At 51.2% G+C, this 24,830-nt stretch overlaps 1 protein-coding gene across 1 annotated transcript in view; it reads left to right on the top strand.

Moving 5' to 3' along the window:
• Positions 1 to 24,830, top strand: part of LOC132490644 (death-inducer obliterator 1-like) — a 50,636-nt gene that overhangs the window by 10,929 nt on the left and 14,877 nt on the right. Inside the window, 6 exon segments of the mRNA XM_060099041.1 lie at positions 7,409 to 7,583; positions 8,102 to 8,214; positions 9,017 to 9,854; positions 10,518 to 10,839; positions 12,776 to 12,988; positions 13,781 to 13,994. Of these exon segments, the coding sequence (XP_059955024.1) occupies positions 9,019 to 9,854; positions 10,518 to 10,839; positions 12,776 to 12,988; positions 13,781 to 13,994 (1,585 nt within the window). The 5' untranslated portion in view covers positions 7,409 to 7,583; positions 8,102 to 8,214; positions 9,017 to 9,018.

Raw genomic sequence — 24,830 nt, 5'->3', positions numbered from 1 at the left:
CGGTACTGCACAGTCTGCTGTATACGGAGGCCAAGTATAAGTTATACACGGGAAATGGATGGGAGTCCAGTTCCTGCATTGTTGAAAGGTCACCTCTAATTTTGAGGGTAAGTTGTTGCGTGAAGTTGAATAGGTAATTGTACGCATTTTAATAAGAATTGTTGTAGCCGTGATTGTACAACCTACTTAGTCGGTGTGATTATCTTGTTTGGAATTTGTGAAGCAGAAGTTTCTCTCTTGAGTGTCAAACTTAGGTGCTATGGTTTTGTTTTCCATATGCTGATAGAGACACTCAAGAGGTATTTAATACACCTTTACTACAGGAAGGGAAATGAGGTTCTCACCCAATGTAAAGAGAGCTGTACTGTGTATGGGTTGCAAAGATAAGTTTATATATAGAGAAAATTAGGATATAAAGAAAGGATATAAAATATGAAAGGATATAAAGAAAGCAGAAACCCCAGAAATGGCACCATTTGGAAGCCCAGTTACAGCTGTGGATGTGTTTGTGAACTTGGTTGGGGCATGGTGGGCGTGGGGGTCAAGATGTGCTGGGAACTGTTACCTGCTGGCTTCGCTCAAGGGTGTGGGGCTCTTTCCATGGCAGGGGCTGTGGAGTTCATCATCCTTTAATTACAGTCTTAAAGTATTGCATCATACGGCTGTTTCTGGGTTTTTCTCAAACTGGTCTCCTGGTGATGGACACTGGTTTGTGTCCCTTAGTTTAAAAAAAAAAAGGCATGCTGGGAGCCCCCTTACAAATGACACAGGTTATTTATCATATTCTGACAGGCACTTGACACGATGGAGTTTCACAGTTGTCCCCATTTCCCTGGGCAGCACACCTAGCTGTTAGGTTTGCAGTTGGGGTTGAAGGCAGGGACACCCTGGTGTGAAGCCTGCCTTCTTCCGTGGTGCTGCCCCTTGAGCCTCCCAGCCCCCTCTCTGCTTATCAGAGGACTTAGCCTACTTGTTAGTGTGTGGGTGTGGTCATGCTGTGGTCAGCGGAGGAGGACACTGGGGGCTGCCTTGGTCAGGACTTGGCATGCTGAGCCGGCACAAGGAGTGGTCCCCCTGAAATGCCCCCAGTGCCCCATGGAGACAGGGCTAGGTCAGTGCTAGCCATTGACTCTTTAGGTTTGTTAGATTGTAATTTAAACAGTATTTGTGTTTTTAGTAGTAAGGTGGCTTTCTTCTGCACTTTGGCGACCCGGGCAGTGGTGGCAGGAGTCGGAGAAGTTGCCTCAAGTTGAGCTCTGCGTGGACCTGTAAAATCCTGTTTTTATTTAATAACTGCTTTATTTAAGCTTGGACCTTCCCCACTTGCCCCCCAAAGGTAGACATTGGCCTCTTCTAATCTCAGAGAAAGAAAGGAAGATTCCAGCTCAAGTATACAGTTGAATTCTTGACGTTTGCGTTTCCAAGGTCTCCAAGCATTCCTTTTGCCCCTTGGCCCGTGGCATGAGGTGCAGCTCCACTCATGAAGCACGTACTTGTGAGAAGCAGCAGGCCTTTGGTTTCTCCTCCAGCCATTTTCTCTTTGGACTCGGGTGGCCGTCCCTCTGAATGCCGCTGTTTCATAACCGGTGCCTCTCAGTCATCCGAGGAGAGGTGGGGAGGGTCTGGGAGCGCAGCCTCCTGGAGCGTCACTGTCCCGGCCCTGCAGGCTCACTGGCCCATCAAGAGCAGCCCTTTGAAGTAGCCAGTCATGTCAAGTCTGTGCCGTTGGCCATACTCAGACTGACCCCTTTACACCTAAAATTAACAAGGACCCCAGAGGGCTTTTGTTTATGTTGTGTCCATGGATATTTTCCATATTTGGCATTAAAAATGAGACATTTAAATATACTTAAAAAGAATAACGTAAATAACACTTTATGGCAACTATGTTCCAAAAGAAAAACAATTTAATGAGAAAGGTAGTGTTGTCCTAGGGTTTTGCAGGTCTCCTGAACGTCTGGCTTAAGCGACAGTAGCCGGATTCTCTTGTCTCCTTCGTCCTATCTCTGTCATTTGGCTTCTGAGAAAGCACCACGTCTGTGCCCTTAGTGTTGTGCAAATAGTTTGACCTTGGGGGGGCCCTCCTGAAAGGCCCGGGGGCCACACTTTGAGAACCTCTGCTGTAGGTCATGGTTAGAAATGCTCTTGTTGTTGAGAAATGGGAATTTGAAAAGGCAGTTGACTCTGAACTTTAACACCTGGGGAAATGGGTTACTTTTAAGAAGACAGGCAATGTTTTCAGGGGGCCCTCCACCACGTTCTCGCTCTTGGGGAAAAGCGTGGACTATCTGGCTAGTTTGTGGTCCCCAGTGAAGAGGGTTCAGTGCACACGTCCCCCTCAAAGTGGACTGGCGGGAACCAGAGCCCCAGAGTACAGCCGGGGTGCGCTGTGGGTGAGGAGGCCCCAGGGGTCTTTGGGCCTGAGGGAACGGTGGCATTTTGCCTTTATCGTAGGCTGTCCTCACCCACAGCCTCTCACCGGATCCTGACCAACAGCTCTTGCCGCAGCGAGACACGGTGCACCGGGCCTGCACTGGGTGCTACGGGTGACACGGGGATCTGGAGCAGTGCCCCCGTGGGTGCTGGAAGGGAGTAGCCAGCCCGGGTGCACTCGGGGCCCAGACAGACCACTGCGGATATGAAAGCGATAGGGTGGGTGGTTAGGGGGGCGGAGCTGGAGGATCAGGGTCCCTAGGAAGCAACCCCTGAGGTGCCCAGCAGGGCTGACTGTCCTGGGGAGCGAGCGACTTACTGTGCCCAGGTCCCGTCTGTGACCCTCCCTCCCCCCCACCTCACAGTCACACCCTCTGTCTTGGTTGGGGAAGGATGGGGGAGGCTCCCGTTTGGGGGCCCATCCCAGTGTTGTCCTGGGCATTTAGCCAGACCTGCCCCATCTTGCAGACTCGGGGAGGACAGGAGCCTGTGCAGTTCAGAGGGTCCCTAAGACCCTGGCGGGGGCCTTGTCTTACAAGCACCAACCCCCAGGGTGTAGGATTCAGAGAGTCCCTTGCCAGTGTTTGAAGCCATGTCTTCTTGTTCCTTGAGAGACAAGAGGGAGCTGCCTCAGTGCACTCGGGCTGCCGTGGCAAGGACCACAGGCTAGGAGCTTTGACACAGTGGACTTGATTTCTTGCAGCTCTGAAGGCGGGAGGCCCGAGGTCAAGATGCCGGGGCAGTTGGGTCCCGGTGGCAGGGCCAGGTGGGCTCTGGGGCCTCTTTTCCAGGGCAGATATCCCATTCAGGAGGGCTCCGGGGACACAAACGTGCAGACCCCAGCAGGAGTCCATCCAAGGTAGCAAGCGGTTCCGTAGAGGACAGGGAAAGCCTCGTTGCCTCCACCTTACCCTGGACGCATTCAGGTGGCTCTGCTGGTTGTTCCTGAAGCGCTTTTGGAGAGCTGCCCACCGGGGTCACAAGCCTGTGATTTCACTAGGAAGTGGATAGAGAGAAACCAGAGTGCCCGCTGCCCGCCCGCCAAGGGGGAGCTGGGGTCCCGGCCTCACCAGAGCTTTGCCGAGGCACCAGTCGTGGCGAGCTTTTCAGCAACAAGTTTGACTTTTTGTCTGCACAGACCTGTGACGCAAAAACACCTAAGAAATTTTGAACAGCAGGTGGTTCCTAGATTTCTCTCTGTAGTTACCGCTTGAGAAGCTTATCGTGCTGTGGGTCCTTTTGCTTCAGTGGAATTTGAATGACAGTGTTATTTGGCAAGCAGCAGACTTTGGATTGGCCACCTAAAGGACTGCAGTGCCACTAGGGCAGTCGAGTCAGGATGAGCGTGGGGTCGCTGAGAGGGACCGCTGCCAGGGCGGCAGGATGTCACATGTCCTCTCAAATTCCTGGGCGTGGCCTCGTTAGTGACTGTCCCATTAATAAAAACGGAAGTGTGCAAGAGGCTTGTGAAATTGTGAAAGCTTGCTGTTTTCAGTACTTCATAGAACTTTCAGCACCTTCTCAATCCCTCCTCATCCCCAGCAAAGGATTCGTCCTGAGACGGAAGACTCTTAACGTTAAATATCAGTAACTGTGAACTTTGGCCCAGCCTGTTAGAACCATAAGTTGAGTTAGCAGAGTCCGAAATCATGAGGTTACGTTGTAGCATTGGATATAATTTGTTACCGAAATAATGGGGTTCTGTTGTAGCACTGGATATAATTTGCGACCTGCAGGTTAGAATTGTTTCAAAATTAAAATTGTTAGCTTTGAATGTTGTTTCGGGGTGTGAGATTCGGAGGACCACCTTGTTTTGCCGCTAGGTGGGCAGGGCAGGTGCATGCTTGTGTGTTATGTTTTTGAGAAGCCGCAACTGTTTTCTCGTGTTTGTTGTGCTGTGAAAATAGGAGCTTCATTGTGGTTCTATATTACATTTTAAAGTATCTCAGAGAAATGAGTCTCCAGTCCATAGAACTAAGCATCTTCAGATGGGTAAGATGCGGTTACTTACCTGTGGCGAGCTTTGTAGTAGTGGAGCCTTCAGATTTACGTGCTTGTAGAGTCGGGCAGCACCCACGTTGTTTGTTTGGGGAGCGTATTTTGGGTTTTGCTCGAAAGAAAATCACTTCTGGCAGCTTAACGTTTTCCAAGGGTTGTATAGTCTGAAGGGAAAACAAAGTGGGGCTTTAGAACAGTTTTGTGGAAGCAAATGTTTCCTCTCCTCTGACACTGGAGTGTGGATTCGTGTGAGTGCTTGGCGTGTATCCAGAATGTTCTTGAGCTACTGGAAATGGTGTCTTTTGAAACCCTTTGGAGGCTAAGAGCTCAGAAGCCCTGTCCAGGGTCACAGTCGGCCTCGTGAGCCAGCCCTGCCGGGTCGGCGTTCGCACTGCTGGCACAGAGGTTCCTGGTAGTGCCCCTGAGGGGCCAGAGGCGCCCGCAGCCAGGGGCCGCAGAGCAGTGCCGATGGACTGCATTTTTCAGGTGGTGTGTGTCAGGCGTTCTCTCGAAGATGCACAGTGTGAGACTCGAGGAAATCAACTGACTATATTTGTTACTGATGACAAAATTCCGGTGTTAAAGGAAAATTAGCATTTGGAAAAGCTTTTATCTGCCACCCTGAGCTTGATGGCTTCCCAGTAACGAAAGACATTTCAGGAGATGGGCGCTCACATTAAGAGATGCGTCTCATGTCGTCTAATGAAATGTGCCAGCGTGTGGGCTCTGCATGTGTCCAACTGGCCACCGTGCACATAGGCAAAAGATGTTTTCAGAGTGCGTTACGACGCAGGAAGGTGCGGAGCATTCATGGCTGTGGTTGCAGATTCGTGTCACAAGTGGTTTTCATGGAACTGCGGCCTGTCGCGGTTTGATGTGGTATCAGGGAACATCCACAATTCTGAAAGCCTTTCTCAGGTTTAATTTTGGAAATACATATCCCACATGAGCAACCGCTCTTTGGGGTCCTCAGGTTTTAAGGGTATAAAGGGACCTTGACAGCAAAACGTTGGAGAGCTGCCTGGGAGGTGGTGGGCTGCTTCCTGCCCTTGGGTGGCCTGGGGGAACCTAAGGTTTCATGTTGGTATTCCTAGGTCTGCTTAGGAAGTGGAGCCGTTTTCAGCTGAGAGGACATTTGCACTTAGAAATGTAAAGATACAAAACTATCTCAGTGCATCATGTTCGCCTCCAGGTTTTCTTTTTCCCAGTTTCAGGGATGACCGCCCACCGTTCTTTTCCTCTGGGGAAAAGTTGTTACTAGTACGGTGTGACCACCGTTTGGTGACCTGCTGTTGTGTGTGGACCCACATTTTAAGTTGTGTTAGGAACAGAACACAATTCTTCTCTTTTAACTTTTGCCTTGATCATAGGGGTTTGTTTTTGTTTCGTGACGTGAAATTTTCCCTTAGAATTTCTGGGAAGAAATTATGAAAGCGATCTTGCAAATGTAAAATCAGAAAAAAGAACCAAAACGAACCAGATGATGTAAAATGATATGATCTCTTCTGAATAAAGTACTTCATTCCACTTAACAGAAATAGCTGGATTTTCCTTTTCTGATGATTCAGAAGTCAAATCCAGAGGCATGGGTTTTTTCTTGGGTGGGTGGTTCAGATTAACACAAACCTTAAAACCTTTTTAATTCCTGAGACCATCGTAATTTCTCTGCTTTTATAAATGTTCACTGTTTTGAACAGTTTCTCCTGAGAAGTTTCTCATTTTGAGATGGGTTGACCGTATGTGAGAGAGGTGGTGGCCATGGGGGGCCGGGGGTGACCAGAGTGAGATGGTCGCTATCTCTTTAAAAGGAGGTGGGACGGAATGTTGGCTCTGAGGTCACCCAAGGAGACCACAGTTACAGGGGAGGCAGTTGGTGTGAGGTGAGGAAGAGGTGAGTTGCGGGCAGGGAGTCCTGGGTCTAGAAAGCAAAATGTGTTAAAATGTTAACACTGCGGACTTACCTAGAAACAGAGACACATTTGTGGATCAAACTAGGTATCGTGATTGAATGAGGGCACAGGAGGAGAAACGTTCTTTAAATATGTAAATACACATAGATGAGCGGTACCCTGGTGATGTTCAATCATCATCCCATTAGTCCTCTGAAATCTTCCTTAGATTTTTAACTCAAAGGATGACATAGGTATAGTGTTCTAGGGCTTCCCTGGTGGCACAGTGGTTAAGAATCCGCCTGCCGAGGCAGGGGACACGAGTTTGATCCCTGGTCAGGGAACTTAAGATCCCACATGCGGCAGAGCAAGTAAGCCCGTGTGCGACAACTATTGAGCCTGTGCTCTAGAGCCCACGAGCCACAACTACTGAGCCCGCGTGCCACAACTACTGAAGCCATGCGCCTAGAGCCCGTGCTCCACAACAAGAGCAGCCACCGCAATGAGAAGCCCACGCACCACAACGAAGAGTAGCCCCCGCTCACTGCAACTAGGGAAAACCCACGCACAGCAACAGAGACCAACACAGCCAAAACTTAAATAAATAGGTTTAAAACAGAAAAGAATTTCTAAATAATGACTTTCATGTGTAATTTTTTTGTTCATCTTTTCATGTTTTGTTCCTTTCTCTCTGTCTCTGGGTTTTTACTGACCTGGGTCCATCTTAAAAGTACGATTGTAATTGGAAAGCAGCTGGTACCAATGATCAGTTTTGAAACCCTCCTTCCCACTGAGGCCTCTGCCCTCTGCCCACCAGCTTCCTCCCCACCAGTGTGCAAGCGGAGGCCTTTCCAGCCCCCTGCTTTCAGAGTGTAGTCAAAGTATCTTCCCTTCTTTAAAAGTCCTTAAGGAAGCAGGGGACTTTGTTTTGTGGCTATTGTTTGTCGACTCGCCCAGTGTCTTTGTGGGTCATGTAATGTACATTCAAATAAGAGATTGTTTGGAAAGCTTCATGCCTTTTTTTTCTTAAACATGATTTTAGTTATAGTTGCTTTAAATCTTTAAACGGTTTTGTTGTCTTCTTTTAGGAGCTTACTCCGTGGTGACTGTCTCGAGATAATCTGCATTGTAATCTGTGAATAGTGACCGGCAGCAGCAGGGTTTCGGGGCTTGGCGCTTCCCTTGGACCCCGCAGTTGCATCGGCCAGGTTGTCATTGTTTCTGGGAAGTCGGAAGAAGCGCCCAAGCTTCCGTGTGGGGCAGGTAACGTGGCAATAGTGTTAAACGCCAGCAACACAATTTTAAGTTTTGATGTCATGTTTTCTATTTCAAAAGCGGCATTATATGTAAAGAAACTGATGTGACATTAGTATTTGTTTGCAGTGGTTTAAGCTTTAGCCCAAGATTTCTTGAAGAGTGTCTAATTGTGTGTTAAGAATCTGATTCAGAGCACTACTTTATTTTTACATGGGTGGTTTCTTTAGTGCATTTACGATGACGTTGTTTGTTGGCTCTGGTGAGAACTGTGTTTTGTAGAGGAGAGTCCTTCCTGCAGAAAGACTTGGGTGACCAGGACAGTGGCGTGGTCCTTGGTGGCACAGGTGCTGATGTCACAGCTACTCCTGCAAGCTTCCAAGTGGCCTGGGAGAGTGTGGGCCCAGGCCCAGGGTGGGGGAGTTGCAGACCTGGACATGGAAATGGGAGGTGACCATACTTAGTGGGAACGAAAAAGAGAGTTCAGTTACGTGTGATTTTTAATTTTGTGTGTTTTCTGTTTGAAGGTTTCCATTCTGTACTAGTCCTTCCCCTGGAATGGATCATGGCATAAAACCTGAGTCATCGTTAGCATTTAAATGTAATTGAAGCCCGCGCAGCTTGGGAAAAAATTCTCAAGGTATATATTATCTTTTTCAGGCTTTTTCATTTTAAACAGGAGTGAAGTTTTCACAAACACGACCATTTAAACAGTCTGTTAGAAAGAGGAGAGAAGAACTAAATACCACAGGTGCTGCGTGGGTCAGAATTTTCTCAGTGTCCTGATCGTCTGCTGCTGCAGACCCTGCGTGCAGAGCTGGATGGGCCCATCTTGTGTCAACACAGTCGTGGCTCGGGAATCTGGGCAGGGCTCAGCGGGGGCTGGGTGTGGGTGTTCAGGGTCCGAATCCCCCATCTCCACGTGATCCCTCCAGCAACGTGGTCAGACGTCTCACACGCAGCTCGGGGCTTCCAAGCACTAGGCCCAGAGCCAGCACGGCGTTCTGTCCACCGAGCTCTGCGGGCAGAGCCAGGTGGGCCCCGCGTCTCTGTGCGGGAGAGCCCGAGGCACCCGCCACCCTGTCCTGTCCTGGCAGCACTGCTGCTCGCTTCCTCTTTCCCCGCTACCTCTTGTACAAATCCTCGTCCTCAGCAGTTGACAGATGCACAGATTTGGTTTGCTAGCTGTGTTTTTCTACTGAACATTAGCTCCGTAACTGTTACACTTTTCTTCAGAGATCACCTTGAATCCTCTCAGTGCACTTTAGGAAGAGCCTTCGGTTTTTGTAGGTGGAGGATTGTTGCGATTCACTGTGTCTGGGTTTCCTCCGTGCGGGTGGTGCCCCTTCTGGTGCACTCTTGTGGCTGGTGGGTGCCGGTCCTGGGTCTGGACCGCGGCCCTGGCTGACGCCTGGCGTGGTTTGGTTGCATTTCCCTGTTAGGTATGGACGAGGAGGATGACCCGAGTGGTGAGGACGCGCCCAAGGCCATCAAGCCCACCCGCAAAGTGTTCAGGAAGACGTGGAGGTTCCGGAGGAGCACCATCGGCAAGCGCGAGGGCGCCGGGGATGCGGAGGTGGATGCCCTGGAGCTGCTGCCCGGGCAGCAGCAGAGCCCGTCGCTGCGTCGCAGCGGAAGGCAGCCGAAGCGTACGGAGCGGGTGGAGGAGTTCCTGACCACGGTCCGGCGCCGGGGCCGGAGGGGCACCTCCATGTCCCTAGAGGCCTCAGCGGAGCCGGCGTCCTGTCCAGTGACAGAAGCGGAGAGCGCCTCCGAGGGGAGCATGGAGAGCACCTCGGACGGGAATAGCGGTCCCAGGTCTGGCTGCACGGGTGCTAAGGAACGAACGGCCTCCTCGGCAAAGGCCAGAGGGCGTGGCGACGAGATTGACACCTCCAATAGCCACAGTGACGGTTTGACTTTGAAAGAACTCCAGAATGGCCTGCGGAGAAAGCGCGAGCAGGAGCCCACCGACAGGCCCCCAAAGGGCATCCAGAACCGTCTGAGGAAGAAGCATCGGGAGGAGGACCCGGTGGAGACCGTGGATGCTGAGGCAGGCGATGCGATGGAGGGTTCGCGGCCCATCCCGCGGGAGCCGGAGGCCGACCTGGGGGCTGCGTCCCAGGTGGTGAAAATGGACAGAGAGAGCCAGCTGGAAGGGAGGGCGGCCCCAGGGGGGAATGCAGAGGAACCCGGAGACGCAGTCCGACACAAGCCCGCATGTGAGGTGTACGACCCCAATGCCCTGTACTGCCTGTGCCGCCAGCCTCACAACAGCAGGTGGGTCGTGGGAGGATGAAGTGGCTGCCCAGGCTTCCGGGGGGAAGTCCGAGGTGTGGAAAGTGCCAGAGAGGGTTTTCCATTCGTCTTAGTTGAGAGAGTCCCAGGGTGGCCTGAATGAGGGACTTGTTCTCTTGGGAAAGACGAGCAAGTCATTGTCAAAAAACAACAACAAATACGGCATGGGTGGGCACTGCCAAGAGCCACACCCTCCACCGAGGTGGGGGCTGGCGTGGGACATTGGCTGCCTCGGTCCCAGCAGCCACGGACAGGGCGGCCTGGACCAGAGAGGATCTGCTGTCCCAGAGAGCTCGCTGGGTGACGCTGCTCCAGACCGGCTGCGACTGGGCTGTGGTGTGGACGTTGGGGCAGCTCAGGGAGGGGGCGGGTAAAGGCATGGCTGCCCTCCTGTGGACAAGAACTGTGGTGTCCAGGGCAGAGTGCTCCCCTGAAAGAAAAGGTGAAGCAAATTTGATTGAATGTTAGTAAAATTGAGAGGGGCACGTGGATGCTCTTTATTCTGTTCTGTCCATGTGTCTGTAATATTTTTGTTTTTTTCATAATAGAATGTTGAAATTTGACTTGTGTTTAAAATGGAGTTGGTCTCTCACTTTCCATTCGTAATACTAATAATAATCTCCATTCCTTATTTTATCATTCCAGGTTTATGATTTGCTGTGACCGATGTGAAGAATGGTTTCATGGCGACTGTGTGGGCATTTCTGAGGCTCGAGGGAGGCTCTTGGAAAGGAACGGGCAGGATTACATCTGCCCAAACTGCACCATCCTGCAAGTGCAGGACGAGCCCAGCTCCGAGACCACAGGCACGCAGGACTCGAGGTCGAGACCTGCAGATGCCGACGGCATGGACTGTACAAGTCTAGGAATCGTGGAGCAGAAATCGAATGAAGACCAAGGAATTAAGGTTAGAATTGAGAAAGCTGCAAACCCAAGTTGCAAGAAAAAACTCAAGATATTCCAGCCCGTAAGTACCTGTCTCCCAAGGTCAGCAGTAGAGGTGACTGTGGAGCCCTCAGCTGCCGTTGGCAGAAACATGAAGACAGAAGGTTTTGTCTCCTGAGATAAGTTAGCTTTTCCCAGGAGTGGCATTGGGCGCGGGGCTGGGCTCTGTGAGCTCCCAGGTCCATGCACCTGCTTAAGGCTGGCACGCCTGTCTATTCTTTCTCTATGTTTGTTAATCATATCTATCTCCTATGCTGTTATTACTGACTTAACATTTTCCATAAGTGGACTCACTTTTGTAAGTCTTCCCTTAAGTTTTCTCATGAATGGATCCGGAGTTTGAAGTACATATGTGAAGAAACAAAATTATTTTTGAGTCACAGGGGCACGTGTGCACCTATAGTACCCGTCAGCGCCTTGAGAGAACCAGTGGTCTAGTCCCTGCCTCGCAGCAAGATGCCAAGGCCAGCGGTGGTGCCCGCACGGGTCCCCAGGCTGACAAGACAGCTGCGGCTGGCACGCGCTGTGTTATGGTGTTCTCCCACTCACCAGTGCTTGTGCAGCTGTGTTTTCTCCTTTCCCAACTCTGTTCACTCGTGTCTCCTGCCCAAGGGCCGTGATTCTTTGTCATGGATTCCGTGCATCTTGAGAGCTGTCTGAGGCTCTCACGATCGTCCTACTCAGAGCATGTTTTCACCCCAGGCCTTCCTTGAATTGGGGGCCCATGCCGCCCCCACAGCCCGTGCTCTAGCCAGTGTTGGGCATGCAGACGACCTTGCGGTGGCCGTGTCCTAGCTTCCCGCCGTCTCCCCCTTGCACTGAGGTAGCCTCGAGGGCTGGACCGTTTAAATTTTACCTGTCATGGGCGTACGAGGAGGCATCGAGTGGAAGTATGATGAGAACTGGTAAGGAAGAGAATGAATGGGAATGGAAGTCAGTAGGAAACGTCCTGTGATTGCTGATGTGTTTGAGACTACCCAGAAACTTAAGTATTTCTCTGAGTAAAACTTGGATTCTGTGGAGGAAAAACAATTCAGTGCATAATTTGAGATTTAAGATTTTGCTCCAGTACATTGGAGGGGTATGTTCATGTATGTTATTAGTCTCGACCATCAGAACATGCTCTAGTGATCATGGACAGCTGTGTTCAGCCCTTGTAGTGAACCAGGCTCCTACTGCACGGCAGGCAGCCACAGACTTGTTCAGCAGCTTAAACAACACACATTTATTAGCTCCGAAATCCAGGCCTGGCTTAGCTGGGCCCCCTCTGCTCTGGGTCTTACAAGACTGCCCTCCAGGTGTCTGTGGGGCCTGAGGTATCAGAGGCTCGGCTGGGGAAAGATCCACTTCCAAAAGCTCTGACTTGGTTTAGCATGAAACCTATATCCCGGGCGATTTTTGTGGCCTGATGATAGCAAAAAGTGATCTGTTGTTTCTGAGAGCCACGGTTAACTGGGTGTCCTGGGTGTCGTCTCCCAGCCTTGCCCGCCGAGCCTAGGCATGGGCGCCCTCTCAGCAGAGCCAGCAGTGGAATCCTCTCTCTTCTGGAGGCTCAGTTCCTCTTTGAAGGGTTTTCAGTTGACGAAGTTGGACCCTTTGGACTAACTCGGAATCCTCTCACTTGGGATCTTAATTCGTTGGTAAAATCCCTGCCCATTTGCCCGATAAGGGAACCTACTTGTGGTGTGAAACCCCATTGTGTTGAGAAGTGCGCAGCGTGAGCGCCGGGTCCGCTTAGGGTTCCGCCCTTCTTGCGTGGCTGAAGGGCAGGTAAGAACCCGAGGGCCTTCCTCAGGGCAGGTAGATTTGTGTGTTTTGAATAAACAAAGGTACATGTTTATTCATAGTTTTTTCATACATGATTAAAAGCAGTCATCCCGGTACCATAAATAGTTATGTTACAAAGTGCCATACCCACCTAGTGGGTGAGTACACTGAAGCCACGTCTGATCCTGCAGGTCCTAGAGGCGCCTGGTGCCGCCAGATGCATTGGCCCCGGGTGCTCGAGCGTGGCGCAGCCCGACTCTGTCTACTGCAGCAGCGAGTGTATCCGGAAACACGCCGCGGCCACCATGCGCTTCCTGAGTGCAGGGAAAGAGGAGGAACCAAAACCTAAAGAGAAACCCAAGACAAAGCCGGAAAAAATCATTCTTCAGAAATGGAGCGTTCAGGTAAGTTGACTGAAACCAACCATTTGTGTAGTTCAAACCATGAGCGTCTGGAGGTTACAGGCTCGGTGGGTTGATTTGGAGAGTGTAGGGCACACAGGCCCGGACGGGATGCAGGCACCTTCACACTGCCCTCTGCCTTGCCCACCGGTGTTCTTGTCGAAATGACAAATAGGCACGTGTTCTCATGTTTTCCTTCTCCGCCTCCTGCCGAGTGATTAACTGATAGAAACGTGGGAACCGGCTGCTGCGTGGAATAGCTCTCCACCCACACGCCAGCCCCGCTGGGAGGAGAGTGGTCCCTGCTGGAGTCTGTGCGGGGAGTTGACACACAGTCAGCGGGCTGACCGGTGGGTTCTGGGGTCGCCGCACTGAGTGCCTGCTAGGGTACAGGGATGTCGTTTGTACGCCTGTCCTTTCTCCACGTGCTGTTGTGTCTGCAGCTCCTGCCTGTCAGTGCTGCTTGGGCGCGTTCTCACACGGGGCCCCGGTCTGCCGTGCTCTCCGCCTTGCTTCACTGCCTCACTCCACGGCCCCTCGGTTATCGTGGCGGCCTAGCGCCTCATCAGGATGCTAGGTTGACGGGTTGTTGTGTCAGGGACCTTCTCATAGTTCGGATGTTGATGCGGGCCTGCTGGATGTGGGGGAGTAGCCAAGCCCTCTGCTGAGCAGATGCAGTGCATTGGGCTTAGGATGGTCCAGGAGCTGATTGAGTCGTGACCCTCACTGCAGAGTGAAATGCGCAAAGGTTAATTTCTGACCTCGTTCATGATTGGGGCTTTACTGATTATCCAGGCAGGCATTAAAATCTCTTCTGTGCACAAGAGACCGGCTCCAGACAAGAAGGAGAACACAGCGAGGAAGGTGGTGGTGGTGCCTCCAAGGAGTGAGGTCCTCGCTAAGGAGCCGCCCTGTGAGAGCAGCACGCCGTCGTGGGCCAGCGACCACAATTACAATGCAGTAAAGCCAGAAAAGACTGCCGCCCCCTGGCCGCCACTGTTGTATAAATGTATGTATCACCCGGGGGGGAGCTCTGGACCCTTCCCGGTCTTCCTGGACGGCCGTGCACTCGGGCCTGTCCAGAGCTAGGAGTTCTAGCCGTGTTTTCTGCTGCACCTGCAGAGATCAAAGCCCTTGCCCAAGTCCAGGAGGCCTCCTGAGCCCCGCGTGCCCATCCTTAGTCTGTCGGGACTTCCTGTCCGTGTTTCCAAAAAGCTGTACCAGCCCCGTTGCTGAATGTCTCACCTCCGACGACTGATGTCTTTAATCGCTTTTCTTTATTACCAGGCTCTGGTAAGTATGTGTAGTATCTTCAGCAGAATCTGACAAGGGGGCGCGCTGCCCGGCACTCAGGGTCCGCCGTCATCCAGGTGTTCACCACTGCGCCGTCACCGCCGTGGGCTCTCCACGCGGGGGCCTTTCCACACAGTCTGCTCCCAGCACACGTGACCCTCACTTCTTTGTATATTGTGGGAGCCTATTCCTATTAGCACAGTAGTGTTGTAGCTGATTTTCAACTGAAGCATGATTTGCAGGAGTTATATTATTCTTGACCGAACCGGAATTTTTTTTATGTCCAATTCACATACTACACAGAACATAAACACACATGCCAGTCTTGAAGGCTGTTTACCCTGCTTCCCGTGCTTGAAAGTAAGTGAGCACAATGTCTCTCCACTCTGAGCAGCACCCAGACCAGGAGTCTTGGCGTGCACTGCTGGGTCATGCCACCCAGGCTTCAAGTTCAGACAGACCTTTGCAATCCCAGATGAGATCATGCAGCTTGAATCTTTTCTCTTTCTTCTTTTTCTCAGCTCATTCTCCAAAATTAAATTTTAGAAGTGTAAATTGCTCTGGGGCACATCTTATTCTTATTTTTCTATGATTAAGGTCATTTTGTGTTTTTATTTATGCTATCTTTTATACTCTTGCAACTTGTTTTAAAAGCACAAGAGGTTAAATGGCCCTAAATTCCAGGATTATAGCCACGTGCTGCTTCCTCCTCTCAGCCGGCTGTTTAGGCCAGTGGCCTGAGGGAAGGCCTCGTGGATGTAGTGTGGTTAGAAGACTGCATAACTAGCTGCATTTTGAGAATGTAAATGACCCAAGACCTAAGAAATGGAGTTGCAAGTAAACTGCCAAGCAATACTGTGTGTGTATATGTCTATATACATATTTATTTGTGTATGTATTTTTGGATTTTTGGAGTGAGTGGTTAAATACAGAATTAACCAGTTGCTGTATTAAAATGAGTCTCAGTACACCTCAGGTTGTTTGAACCAAGAACTTCATGCTAACAACGTGTCGCAAACATCCATCAAGTTATAGCACCTCTACACCGTAGCGCCTCTACAGGGGTTACGAGTGGACCTAAATATAAGCATCGCCCAGCTGTGAATGGGTGGGGAGCCGTCATGTTGGAATCCTGGGCTGAATGTTCTCAGTTGGTTATAGGCACGTGACAGAATGAAAGGGAAACCGAGGTGTAGCCACAAAACCCTGGGTGATTGATCTCAATTCAGTTGATTTCCATCTCTGTCGACCAGAATCGGGAGACTGCCCCCAGGCTCGGAGTGTGGAGTCAGATGTAGGGCGCACAGTGAGAAAGGAAAGCTGGCGGGGCTTGGGGGAGGGGTGGGTGCTTACTTATCCCCAGTTCTGACTTCCCGGTTTTTGAGGGAAGATTGGGGTGGAGGGGCGGGGAGCCCGGCCTCAAGGAGGTGGTGGCTCTGCTCACAGGCCGGGTTTCTCTTCCCTCTGCCCCAGCCCCCTCCTCTGCACATCACCTCCTCACTGACCACCTTCCCAGCGCATCTTTTTAAATTAGTTTCTGCTTTATAACAAAGCGAATCAGTTATACATATACGTCTGTTCCCATATCCCTTCCCTCTTGCGTCTCCCTCCCTCCCACCCTCCCTATCCCTCCCCTCTAGGTGGTCACAGAGCACGGAGCTGATCTCCCTTTGCTATGTGGCTGCTTCCCAGTAGCTATCTACCTTACGTTCGGTAGTGTATATGTGTCCATGCCTCTCTCTCGCCTTGTCACAGCTTACCCTTCCCCCTCCCCATATCTTCAAGTCCATTCTCAAGTGGGTCTGTGTCTTTATTCCTGTTCTACCCCTAGGTTCTTCATGACGTTCTCTTTTCTTAAATTCCATATCTATGTGTTAGCATACGGTATTTGTCTTTCTCTTTCTGACTTATGTCACTCTGTATGACAGACTCTAGGTCCATCCACCTCATGACAAATAGCTCAATTTCGTTTCTTTTTATGGCCGAGTAGTATTCCATGGTATATATGTGCCGCATCTTCTTTATCCATTCATTGGATGATGGACACTTAGGTTGTTTCCATCTCCGGGCTATTGTAAATAGAGCTGCAATGAACATTTTGGTACGTGACTCCTTTTGAATTATGGTTTTCTCAGGGTATATGCCCAGTAGTGGGATTGCTGGGTCATCTGGTAGTTCTATTTGTAGTTTTTTAAGGAACCTCCATACTGTTCCCCATAGTGGCTCTACCAATTCACATTCCCACCAGCAGTGCAAGAGTGTTCCCTTTTCTCCACACCCTCTCCAGCATGTATTGTTTCTAGGTTTTTGGATGATGGCCATTCTGACTGGTGTGAGATGATATCTCATTGTAGCTTTGATTTGCATGTCTCTAAGGATTAATAATGTTGAGCATTCTTTCATGTGTTTGTTGGCAGTCTGTATATCTTCTTTGGAGAAATGTCTATTTAGGTCTTCTGCCCATTTTTGAATTGGGTTGTTTGGTTTTTTTTTTGCTATTGAGCTGCATAAGCTGCTTATAAATTTTGGAGATGAATCCTTTGTCAGTTGCTTCATTTGCAAATATTTTCTCCCATTCTGAGGGTTGTGTTTTGGTCTTGTTTATGGTTTCCTTTGCTGTGCAAAAGCTTTGAAGTTTCATTAGGTCCCATGTGTTATTTTTGTTTTTATTTCCATTTCTGTAGGAGGTGGGTCCAAAAGGATCTTGCTGTGATTTATGTCATAGAGTGTTCTGCCTATGTTTTCCTCTAAGAGTTTGATAGTCTCTGGCCTTACATTTCTGTCTTTAGGCCATTTTGAGCTTATTTTTGTGTATGGTGTTAGGGAGTGATCTAATGTCATACTTTTAAATGGACCTGTCCAGTTTTCCCAGCACCACTTACTGAAGAGGCTGTCCTTTCTCCACTGTACATTCCTGCCTCCTTTATCAAAGATAAGGTGACCTGGGCCTCCCTGGTGGCGCAAGTGGTTGAGAGTCCGCCTGCCGATGCAGGGGATACGGGTTCGTGCCCCGGTCTGGGAGGATCCCATGTGCCGCGGAGCGGCTGGGCCCGTGGGCCGTGGCCGCTGAGCCTGCGCATCCGGAGCCTGCGCGTCCGGAGCCTGTGCTCCGCGACGGGGGAGGCCACAACAGTGAGAGGCCCGCATACCGCAAAAAAAAAAAGGAAAAAAAAAGAAAGATAAGGTGACCATATGTGCGTGGGTTTATCTCTGGGCTTTCTATCCTGTTCCATTGATCTATCTTTCTGTTTTTGTGCCAGTACCATACTGTCTCGATTACTGTAGCACATTTACGTCTCAGAAGTACGTGGACGGATAGCCACAGCTTGTAGCCTGCATAAGGGACATGCTGTTGAGCTAGTTGCTTCTGATCATTTTCTGTTATCCCAGAAATGTCATCTTCCCAAAAGAGGATTGGGAGGAGTGTAAAAGGTCGAAGGTAAACACCCGACTGGAGCCTCGGTGAGCAGCAGCTGTGCCTCTGCCTCTTCCCCAAACCATTACTTGACAGTGGCAGTGGCTGTGGACCTTCCGCGGGTCCCCACACACAGGCACAATGGGAGGGGGCCCCCTGCACACACTCAGCAGAGCCCTGCATCCCCACCACGCCCCCACCCGCCTCCCTGGCTGCAGAGCGTGATATGTTTCTGGGTGCAGGTGATGCCGGGACCGCTCTTCGGAGGGGGCGTTTCCCATGTTGCCCTGGACTCGGGTCAGGTCTTGGGTGGATCCTTAGGCAGCCTGTGTGCGGCCCCTGGAGGTGCTCTGCCCCCACCCCACTTCTCCCAGGCCATTGGCACTGGCCTTGGGTTGTGGGTTCAGGGCAGCCTTGCATGAGCATCGTGGGCAAGACCTTGCTACACAGAGGCTCTGACCTGCTTCTCTCGTGGGGCAGTCAGTAGATCTTAAGGTCCTCACAGTGATGGGATTAACACCCACTTGTTCTCTGATGAGTTTTTTAAATTGTTTTTCAGAGTTTCTGAAAACAAAAACAGTGTAACTTAGGGAAACAGTTGCCATTGTATTTCCCCCCAGGTCCCTGTGTCTCGTAGTCCTCCTCATGGTTTCTCTTGATTTCCTCTTCATCGCCTCTCGTTACTGTCCAGGCACAGGCACGAAGAGGGCTGAAGATGTTCTTCTAAAGTGGCCCTGGTTGCTTAGGGTTTGGAAGTGGAATTGTGTTAGGCATAGGTACATGTTCCCATGTTTGGGGCTCCCTAAATGGCTCCGAGATGACTTGAAACTCTGGGGACCTGAATAAATTTTGACTAGAAAATCAGATTTCTGCAGTTCCATGTAGGTTTGAGAATTGAAATGGGGACCCCTGGCAGAACCTGTGCACCCAGGTCCAGTGATGTGTTAGCATCCTGCCCTGACGTAAGCGTTGCCCCGTGGTCTCCGTGTGCCACATGTCCGGTTCCTGTGCTGTGGCGAAGTGGATCTGGAGGCGCGGGTTTCACAGGGATCGGTGGTGTGAGTTCCGGGAGCACGCTTCACAGGTAGTAAGAGAAGACAGGTCCCCATGGTGACATAGATGGGGGGCGCTGCCTGGACCAAGGCGTGTTTGGTAGGAATGGAACGGTGGGAGAGGCATGTTTTATCAGCTACACGAGCTGTTTTTCTCTGTCTCTTCCAGATCTGCAATGGCAAAAAAATGTGGGTGGGGACAAAGCAGCCTTGTACATCTCACCAATTTCCTCCCCCCATTTGGAGAGAGAACCAAAACTTGTCCTGATAAGGGTTTACCTTGACAGCTGTTTTTAATGTTATCCAAATACCTGGAATTTTCTTGGTCCTTGGCATTCTCTCGTATTTTTAAGTGTTTTACTTTTTACAGTTTTTTTTTTTTTAATAGCCAACTGTTTAGAAAATTAGTGCAGGGAAGGTTTTGCATGTACATGTACTTTTTCTGACAGAGACCCTCAGCTGTATCCTGGCTGCCCCCCTTAGTTCTTGTGCTTTAGCGGGAGTTTGGGGTAGAAGTTTCTAGCAGGGTTGGTCCTGCTCACCTCACCTGCCCTTTGGCCTTCATGTGGCCTCTGGGGCTCTGCATCTCCTGTGGTACTGTTTGCAGACGGTCCCGCGGCAGATTCCTTTAGGTGGCATCGAGTCCCAAGGGATCTTTCTGAAGATGCAGCTGTAAACCCGCCCACATGGTGTAGGAGTCTCCGGTATACTTGAAGCTGTAAAGTAATGTTTTTGATTTTTTGCGTGTTGCACCTCACCGTGCACGTAGTCATAGTCTTACCTTCTGAAAGTTAAAGAAGTAAACCTGGAAGATCGATAAGAAGGGTTTCCACTTTGATTTCTGTCAACGAAGGTCGGGGTGTTGCCGTGCACCTGGAGGCGTCAGCAAGACGAGCACAAAGGTAACGGCCGCTAAACCCGCCGGGGTCAGCAGGTGCCGCAGGCTCTGTGCCCCAGAGTCTTATCACGCCCTCGACCCCATCATGTTGCTTGAAGTAGCAGATGGCGCAGGCACAGATAACAGTTAAAGTTGAACCTTGTCAAAGTGGTGAAAGTGCCTGTTGGCGGGTTTTGGAGATGAGGGAAAGCAGCAGCTCTACTTGCAGCTGAGTGTCAGGTCTGGCGGCCAGTCCCCGCCAGTGCAGTTGGCGTAGACAGGAGAGTGGAACGCCTGCCTCGCACACAGCCTCGGCCCCGTTTCCTTCTCGTGGTTCGTGCTGAAGGATGATGTGACCATTTTTTTCATATATTACCAGTCCAACGTGAATTGGGTTTTGGTTTTCAAAATCTGTGAAACTCTGAAAAGAAGGAAGGGTCCATTTGCCTCCGGAGGCGTACTTGGTTTTTTGCAAGCTTGTTACGGCCAGTTCTGTGCACCTCTCTTGAGGTGTAAGTCGCTCAAATACTGCACATGAGTAAGAAAAAGTCAATCTGGACAAGCTTTGTGTAGCCCCAGATCATGGCAGTTTGGCTGTGGACCCACATACAGACCCCTAGCGATGGAGGGCAGCTGGCGTGAGGGCCCCAGAGATGGAGATCAGGCCTCCCAAGTCTTCGGTGGGGATTGTCTCTGTTTCTGTGTAAGCATAACTTCTACAGGAATAATTCACTGCAAACTATTTAAGCAAAGGCACAAAAGTAAAATGGTTCTCTCTTGCTACTTGAATTTTCACACTAAAGTCTTGACAGCCAAGAAACAAAGTTGTAATGAGAAACGTCTTCGTACACGTGTCAGGCTGAGCTGAAATTAGAACTGATGTCACAGTGAGCAGAGTCCACTCCCCCCAACCCCTGCCGCTGGTCCACTGTGTCCTCTGAGCCCTGGCTGGTCCCGTTACGTTACCCGGGCCTTGTGGCGGTAGCTGCCTCGGCCTCACCACTGAGCCTGGGTGGATCTGGGGCCCTGTGGGAATGGCGGGGGGGAGGGGATGCTCCGACCTGCACCACGTGGGCTTGCTTGGCACCTGGTCACATCCGAAGCTCTTCGATTCCTTTGGCATTTACAGCCAATCATTCTGAGTAGTGTCTCCCCCCCTGCCCCCCACCGTGTCAGTGTGACTGAAAGCCTCATATCTGGGGATTTTTAGGGTAACTTGGCACCTCTTTGGGGCAGGACGAAAGGTATAAAGCAGTGACCGTCCCTGAGGGTTTCTCAGTGGTCCCTGTGAGGGCCCACCCCGGCAACGGCTGTCCCTGAGCTGTGACTGGGCGGGGGCCGCGTGATGCTGTGCTGTGCGGTGCGACTCGCCTTCTGCCAGGCGCCGGTTCCTTGTGCTGCTGCACAGCACTGGCTGCTCCCAGTAACACAGCTTCCACTCCCTTTTCCTCCTGTCCCCTCGAAGGCCCACCAGTGCCACCCAGTGGCCAGCGATGCCATAGCACCGCGGCCCAGCTTGCCCTGTGGGAAGGCCCCCAGGTTCATGCTTACTGGGAAGTTAGCCAATTAGATTGTTGCTGGTCCCTGAGCGCACCGGCCTGCCTGGTTCCTGCCGGGCTTCCCCACAAACAACTCGTTTCCAGTAGAAACCAATGGCCAGACGCAGCAGAAACGACGTCATCTGGGGCGGTGGCCTGGCCACCGGCCAGCCTTTCCTCCTGCATCTGCTCCCCGAGACAGCACCTGGCCTGGAACTTGGGCCACTCTTTGCCCCATCGGCAGCCCCCGGGATGGCCCAGACTGGGTGTACATTCCGAGGAGGCCGTCTCTGTCCGGCACGTGGGCAGGTGGTCACCCTGCCTCGAGCCGGCAGCACTGGGGGCCCGGCCACTGCTGGAGCCACTCTGCCGGGGGGGGGGGGGCTGCTGTCCTGTTCTAGAACTGGCGCTTCGAGGCCGGCTGGTTACGCCTTGTCTTCTGTGAATGTATACACACAGTACAGTTAAAAGGGAATTTGGATGAAGCATTTGCAAATGTGATTTTAGCTCTACTCAGAAGTAATGCTTCTGTCGCTGTCAGACGCTTTGGCACGACATGGTGTCACTGCCATTCATTCCAGCAGCAGCTAACCCGCATCCAGCTGACGGTGGGACCACATGCAACTGTTTTCGGTTTTGAGCATTTTTCCTCAAAGTAGAAGAGGGATAGAGCTGACTTGTTGGGGTCCACCAGTTTCCACATTTTACCAACTTTTTATTTATGTAATCATACTTACATACGCTCTGAGACGCAGGTGAGGGATAATGAAAGTTGACTTTTAAAATCCAGAAGCAGGGGCTTCCCTGGTGGCGCAGTGGTTGAGAGTCCGCCTGCCGATGCAGGGGACACAGGTTCGTGCCCCGGTCCGGGAAGATCTCACGTGCCGGGGAGCGCCTGGGCCCGTGAGCCATGGCCGCTGAGCCTGCGCGTCCGGAGCCTGTGCTCCGCAATGGGGAGGCCACAGCAGTGAGAGGCCCGCGTACCGCAAAAAAAAAATAAAACAAAACAAAAAAATAAAAATAAAAGCCAGAAGCAGCTAATCTTCTAGAAGAGCAGCACGATGGTTAAGGAAAGCCATCCCCTGCTTTTTAAATAGAGTACGTTCATTTGCCGTTACCACTCTTGGATAGCAGGTCACTTTAATCACCTGTACTGTGAATGTCCTAAAATTAAGCTCCTGGCTTCTGTTTTCCCTGAATGAGACAAAACACCGGTTAGACCAGTAGGAGCGTTGATCTTAGGGAGTGAATGTGTTCGGAGTCAACAGGAATTCTCACTTGAAACAATGTAAATGTCACATGGTAAGATTTGTTTGAGGCCCCATCATGGGTGCCTCATTGAGAATTCTGGAAGCCCCTTAGGCCAACTTTTTTTTTTTTTTTTTTTCTTTTTGCGGTATGTGGGCCTCTCACTGTTGTGGCCTCTCCCGTTGCGGAGCACAGGCTCCGGATGCGCAGGCCCAGCGGCCATGGCTCACGGGCCCAGCCGCTCCGCGGCATATGGGATCCTCCCAGACCGGGGCACGAACCCGTATCCCCTGCATCGGCAGGCGGACTCTTAACCCCTGCGCCACCAGGGAGGCCCAGGCCAACTTTTTAGAGTTGCTTAAAAGTGTGCTACTAAAATAATCTCAGCAAAGTTTGTATAAAGTCAGTGAGTGAGCTGGTTTTAGGACTCGATTTTAATCCTGATGGGTTTGTTCCTTCATCCCCTGCTGGCAGTCACAGCTGGCACCGCGTCCCGCTCCACTCCACTCCACTCTCGTTCCTTCCCCCAAGAAGAGGGGCCTCTGTCCATTTCATTTAACTTCAGCTCTAGCAGTCTCTCCCCCCACCCCCCGCCTAGATGAGGTGCTGTGGACCCCGTTAGCCGAGGCTGAGCTGGTAAAGATAAGTTTCCATGTACTGAGGTATGGTAGCGCCTTAGGAATATGGATTTGAGCTGATGAATAATACACGTAGAAACGTAGTTCTGAGTTCCTATGACGTGGCCAGTTCCTCCTTTGTCAGACAGCTGTGACTTGCTGACGGGACGTGGGTGACAGCCAGCAGGGTGGATGTAGAGCACAAGCGTGCTGCTCAGCGGGGAGCGGGTGGTCTTGGGAAAGCCTGGACAGCATAGCCCGTGGGTGCCGGCACACGTGGGGCCAGTGATTGGGACACCGTGGACAAGGGGACATAAGGTTGGGGGGGTGCTCTGTGAGATGAAAATAGGAGATGTGCAGTCAGGATTGTTGCTTGATGACAATGAAGTCCTTCTGACAGGGTTCTAAGTTTTGGATGTGTGTAGCGCTGTTGCAAAGTTTCTAAAAATAGGTAATTTCACCTGTACTATGAAATGGAAAAATCTTGCGGTCCCTGGGCTTTTAACACCTGTGGCTGAACTGGCCTGACCAGTGCTGGAGGAAGGCAGTCCTGAGGGCAGCGCTCGGCCCTTCGCCGGGATGGTCACGCAGGGTGTAGGCTGTGAACGCCTTGGGGGCTCTTGTGGGGTCAGGCCTTATTTGTAGACAGGGTCTCACCTCTGTCCCCGGACTTCAGATTTTCTCCCTGCTTCACTAGGACAGTTGCAAGAAGCACCGGCAGCCGACTGGCATTGGTGGGTGTTCAACCCCTGCGTAAAATCGGAAGGCTGCTAGAGCATCTCGAAGTCTCCTGTTTAGCATGTGGGGGCTCATTGCGCTGTGGGTAGTTTGAGAAAAGCCTGCGCCTGGGGAGGCGGCTTCTCCATCGGTCCTGTGTGACGTGGCCCTAGGTGGTGTCCCTGTGCTCTCCTGGCTTGCTCCCTGGACCTGCCTGCCCCCCGCCACCCCGTTCTGCCCTGGGTCCCAGACGTTCTGGGCGGTGGGCCTGAGCGGGGCCATCTGGGAACACGCTCCAGCTTTCCGTCACGGCTCCCCATGGACGTCTGCTGGGCCGCTCGCCCCTAAGACCGAGGGACTGGTCTTAGGATGAACCTCCTTGCTTGCCTCTGACTGTAATTCTGATGGTCTGATACAGGATTAAGTGGAATCAGTCCATGCGAAGTACTGGCATAAAGATTCTCATTTTAGCTTTGGGCTGTAACCCTTGTTTGCATTAAAAGTGCTAACCTACTGTCTTACCCAATAGCGAGCTGCTACTAGAGGGGTGTGAATGGGAACGTGAATGACCGCAGGTGGCGTTCCTGCCACCGAGCTCCTAGTGTAAAAGTCACTGGTCTCCCCCCATGTTGCAGTTTTCTGCCAACATTCTATATATTTATTAACCGTGTCCAGTTGACTCTTGTCCAAGAGGACGATGAGCACCTGTGAGCCCCTAACCCCAGGGTGGACTCTCGCTAGTCCTTCCAGTGCCCCAAGGGCCCCCGAGGTGGGGCTTGGATATGCATTCGAAGAGAATGTGTCTGATCCACCCTGGAAAGAGTTTCTAAGCTCCTGTTCACCAAAAACTGCACTGGGACTCTCCATGCGAGTGGTCTTTGAAATCTATGCCTTCTCTTGATACAGCGAAATTTGGCCTTGGAGTTCCAAGCTAAGCTAACGGTTCAAATCAAGCCTTTTATAGCTTACTGGTGTATCGGTTGAAGTAAAAGTTTTAATACTAAAGCATTTCTCTCTGAAACAAAGTATATTCAGTATCGTAAATGTTGCTAGTAGCCCTGTTTACACTCCTTTTCTGAATTTAACAG

Source organism: Mesoplodon densirostris, chromosome 5, assembly GCF_025265405.1.
Source record: "Mesoplodon densirostris isolate mMesDen1 chromosome 5, mMesDen1 primary haplotype, whole genome shotgun sequence".
NCBI lineage: Eukaryota > Metazoa > Chordata > Mammalia > Artiodactyla > Ziphiidae > Mesoplodon > Mesoplodon densirostris.
Note: the sequence above shows the minus strand (reverse complement) of the source record. Positions and strands in the feature narration are given on the sequence as shown.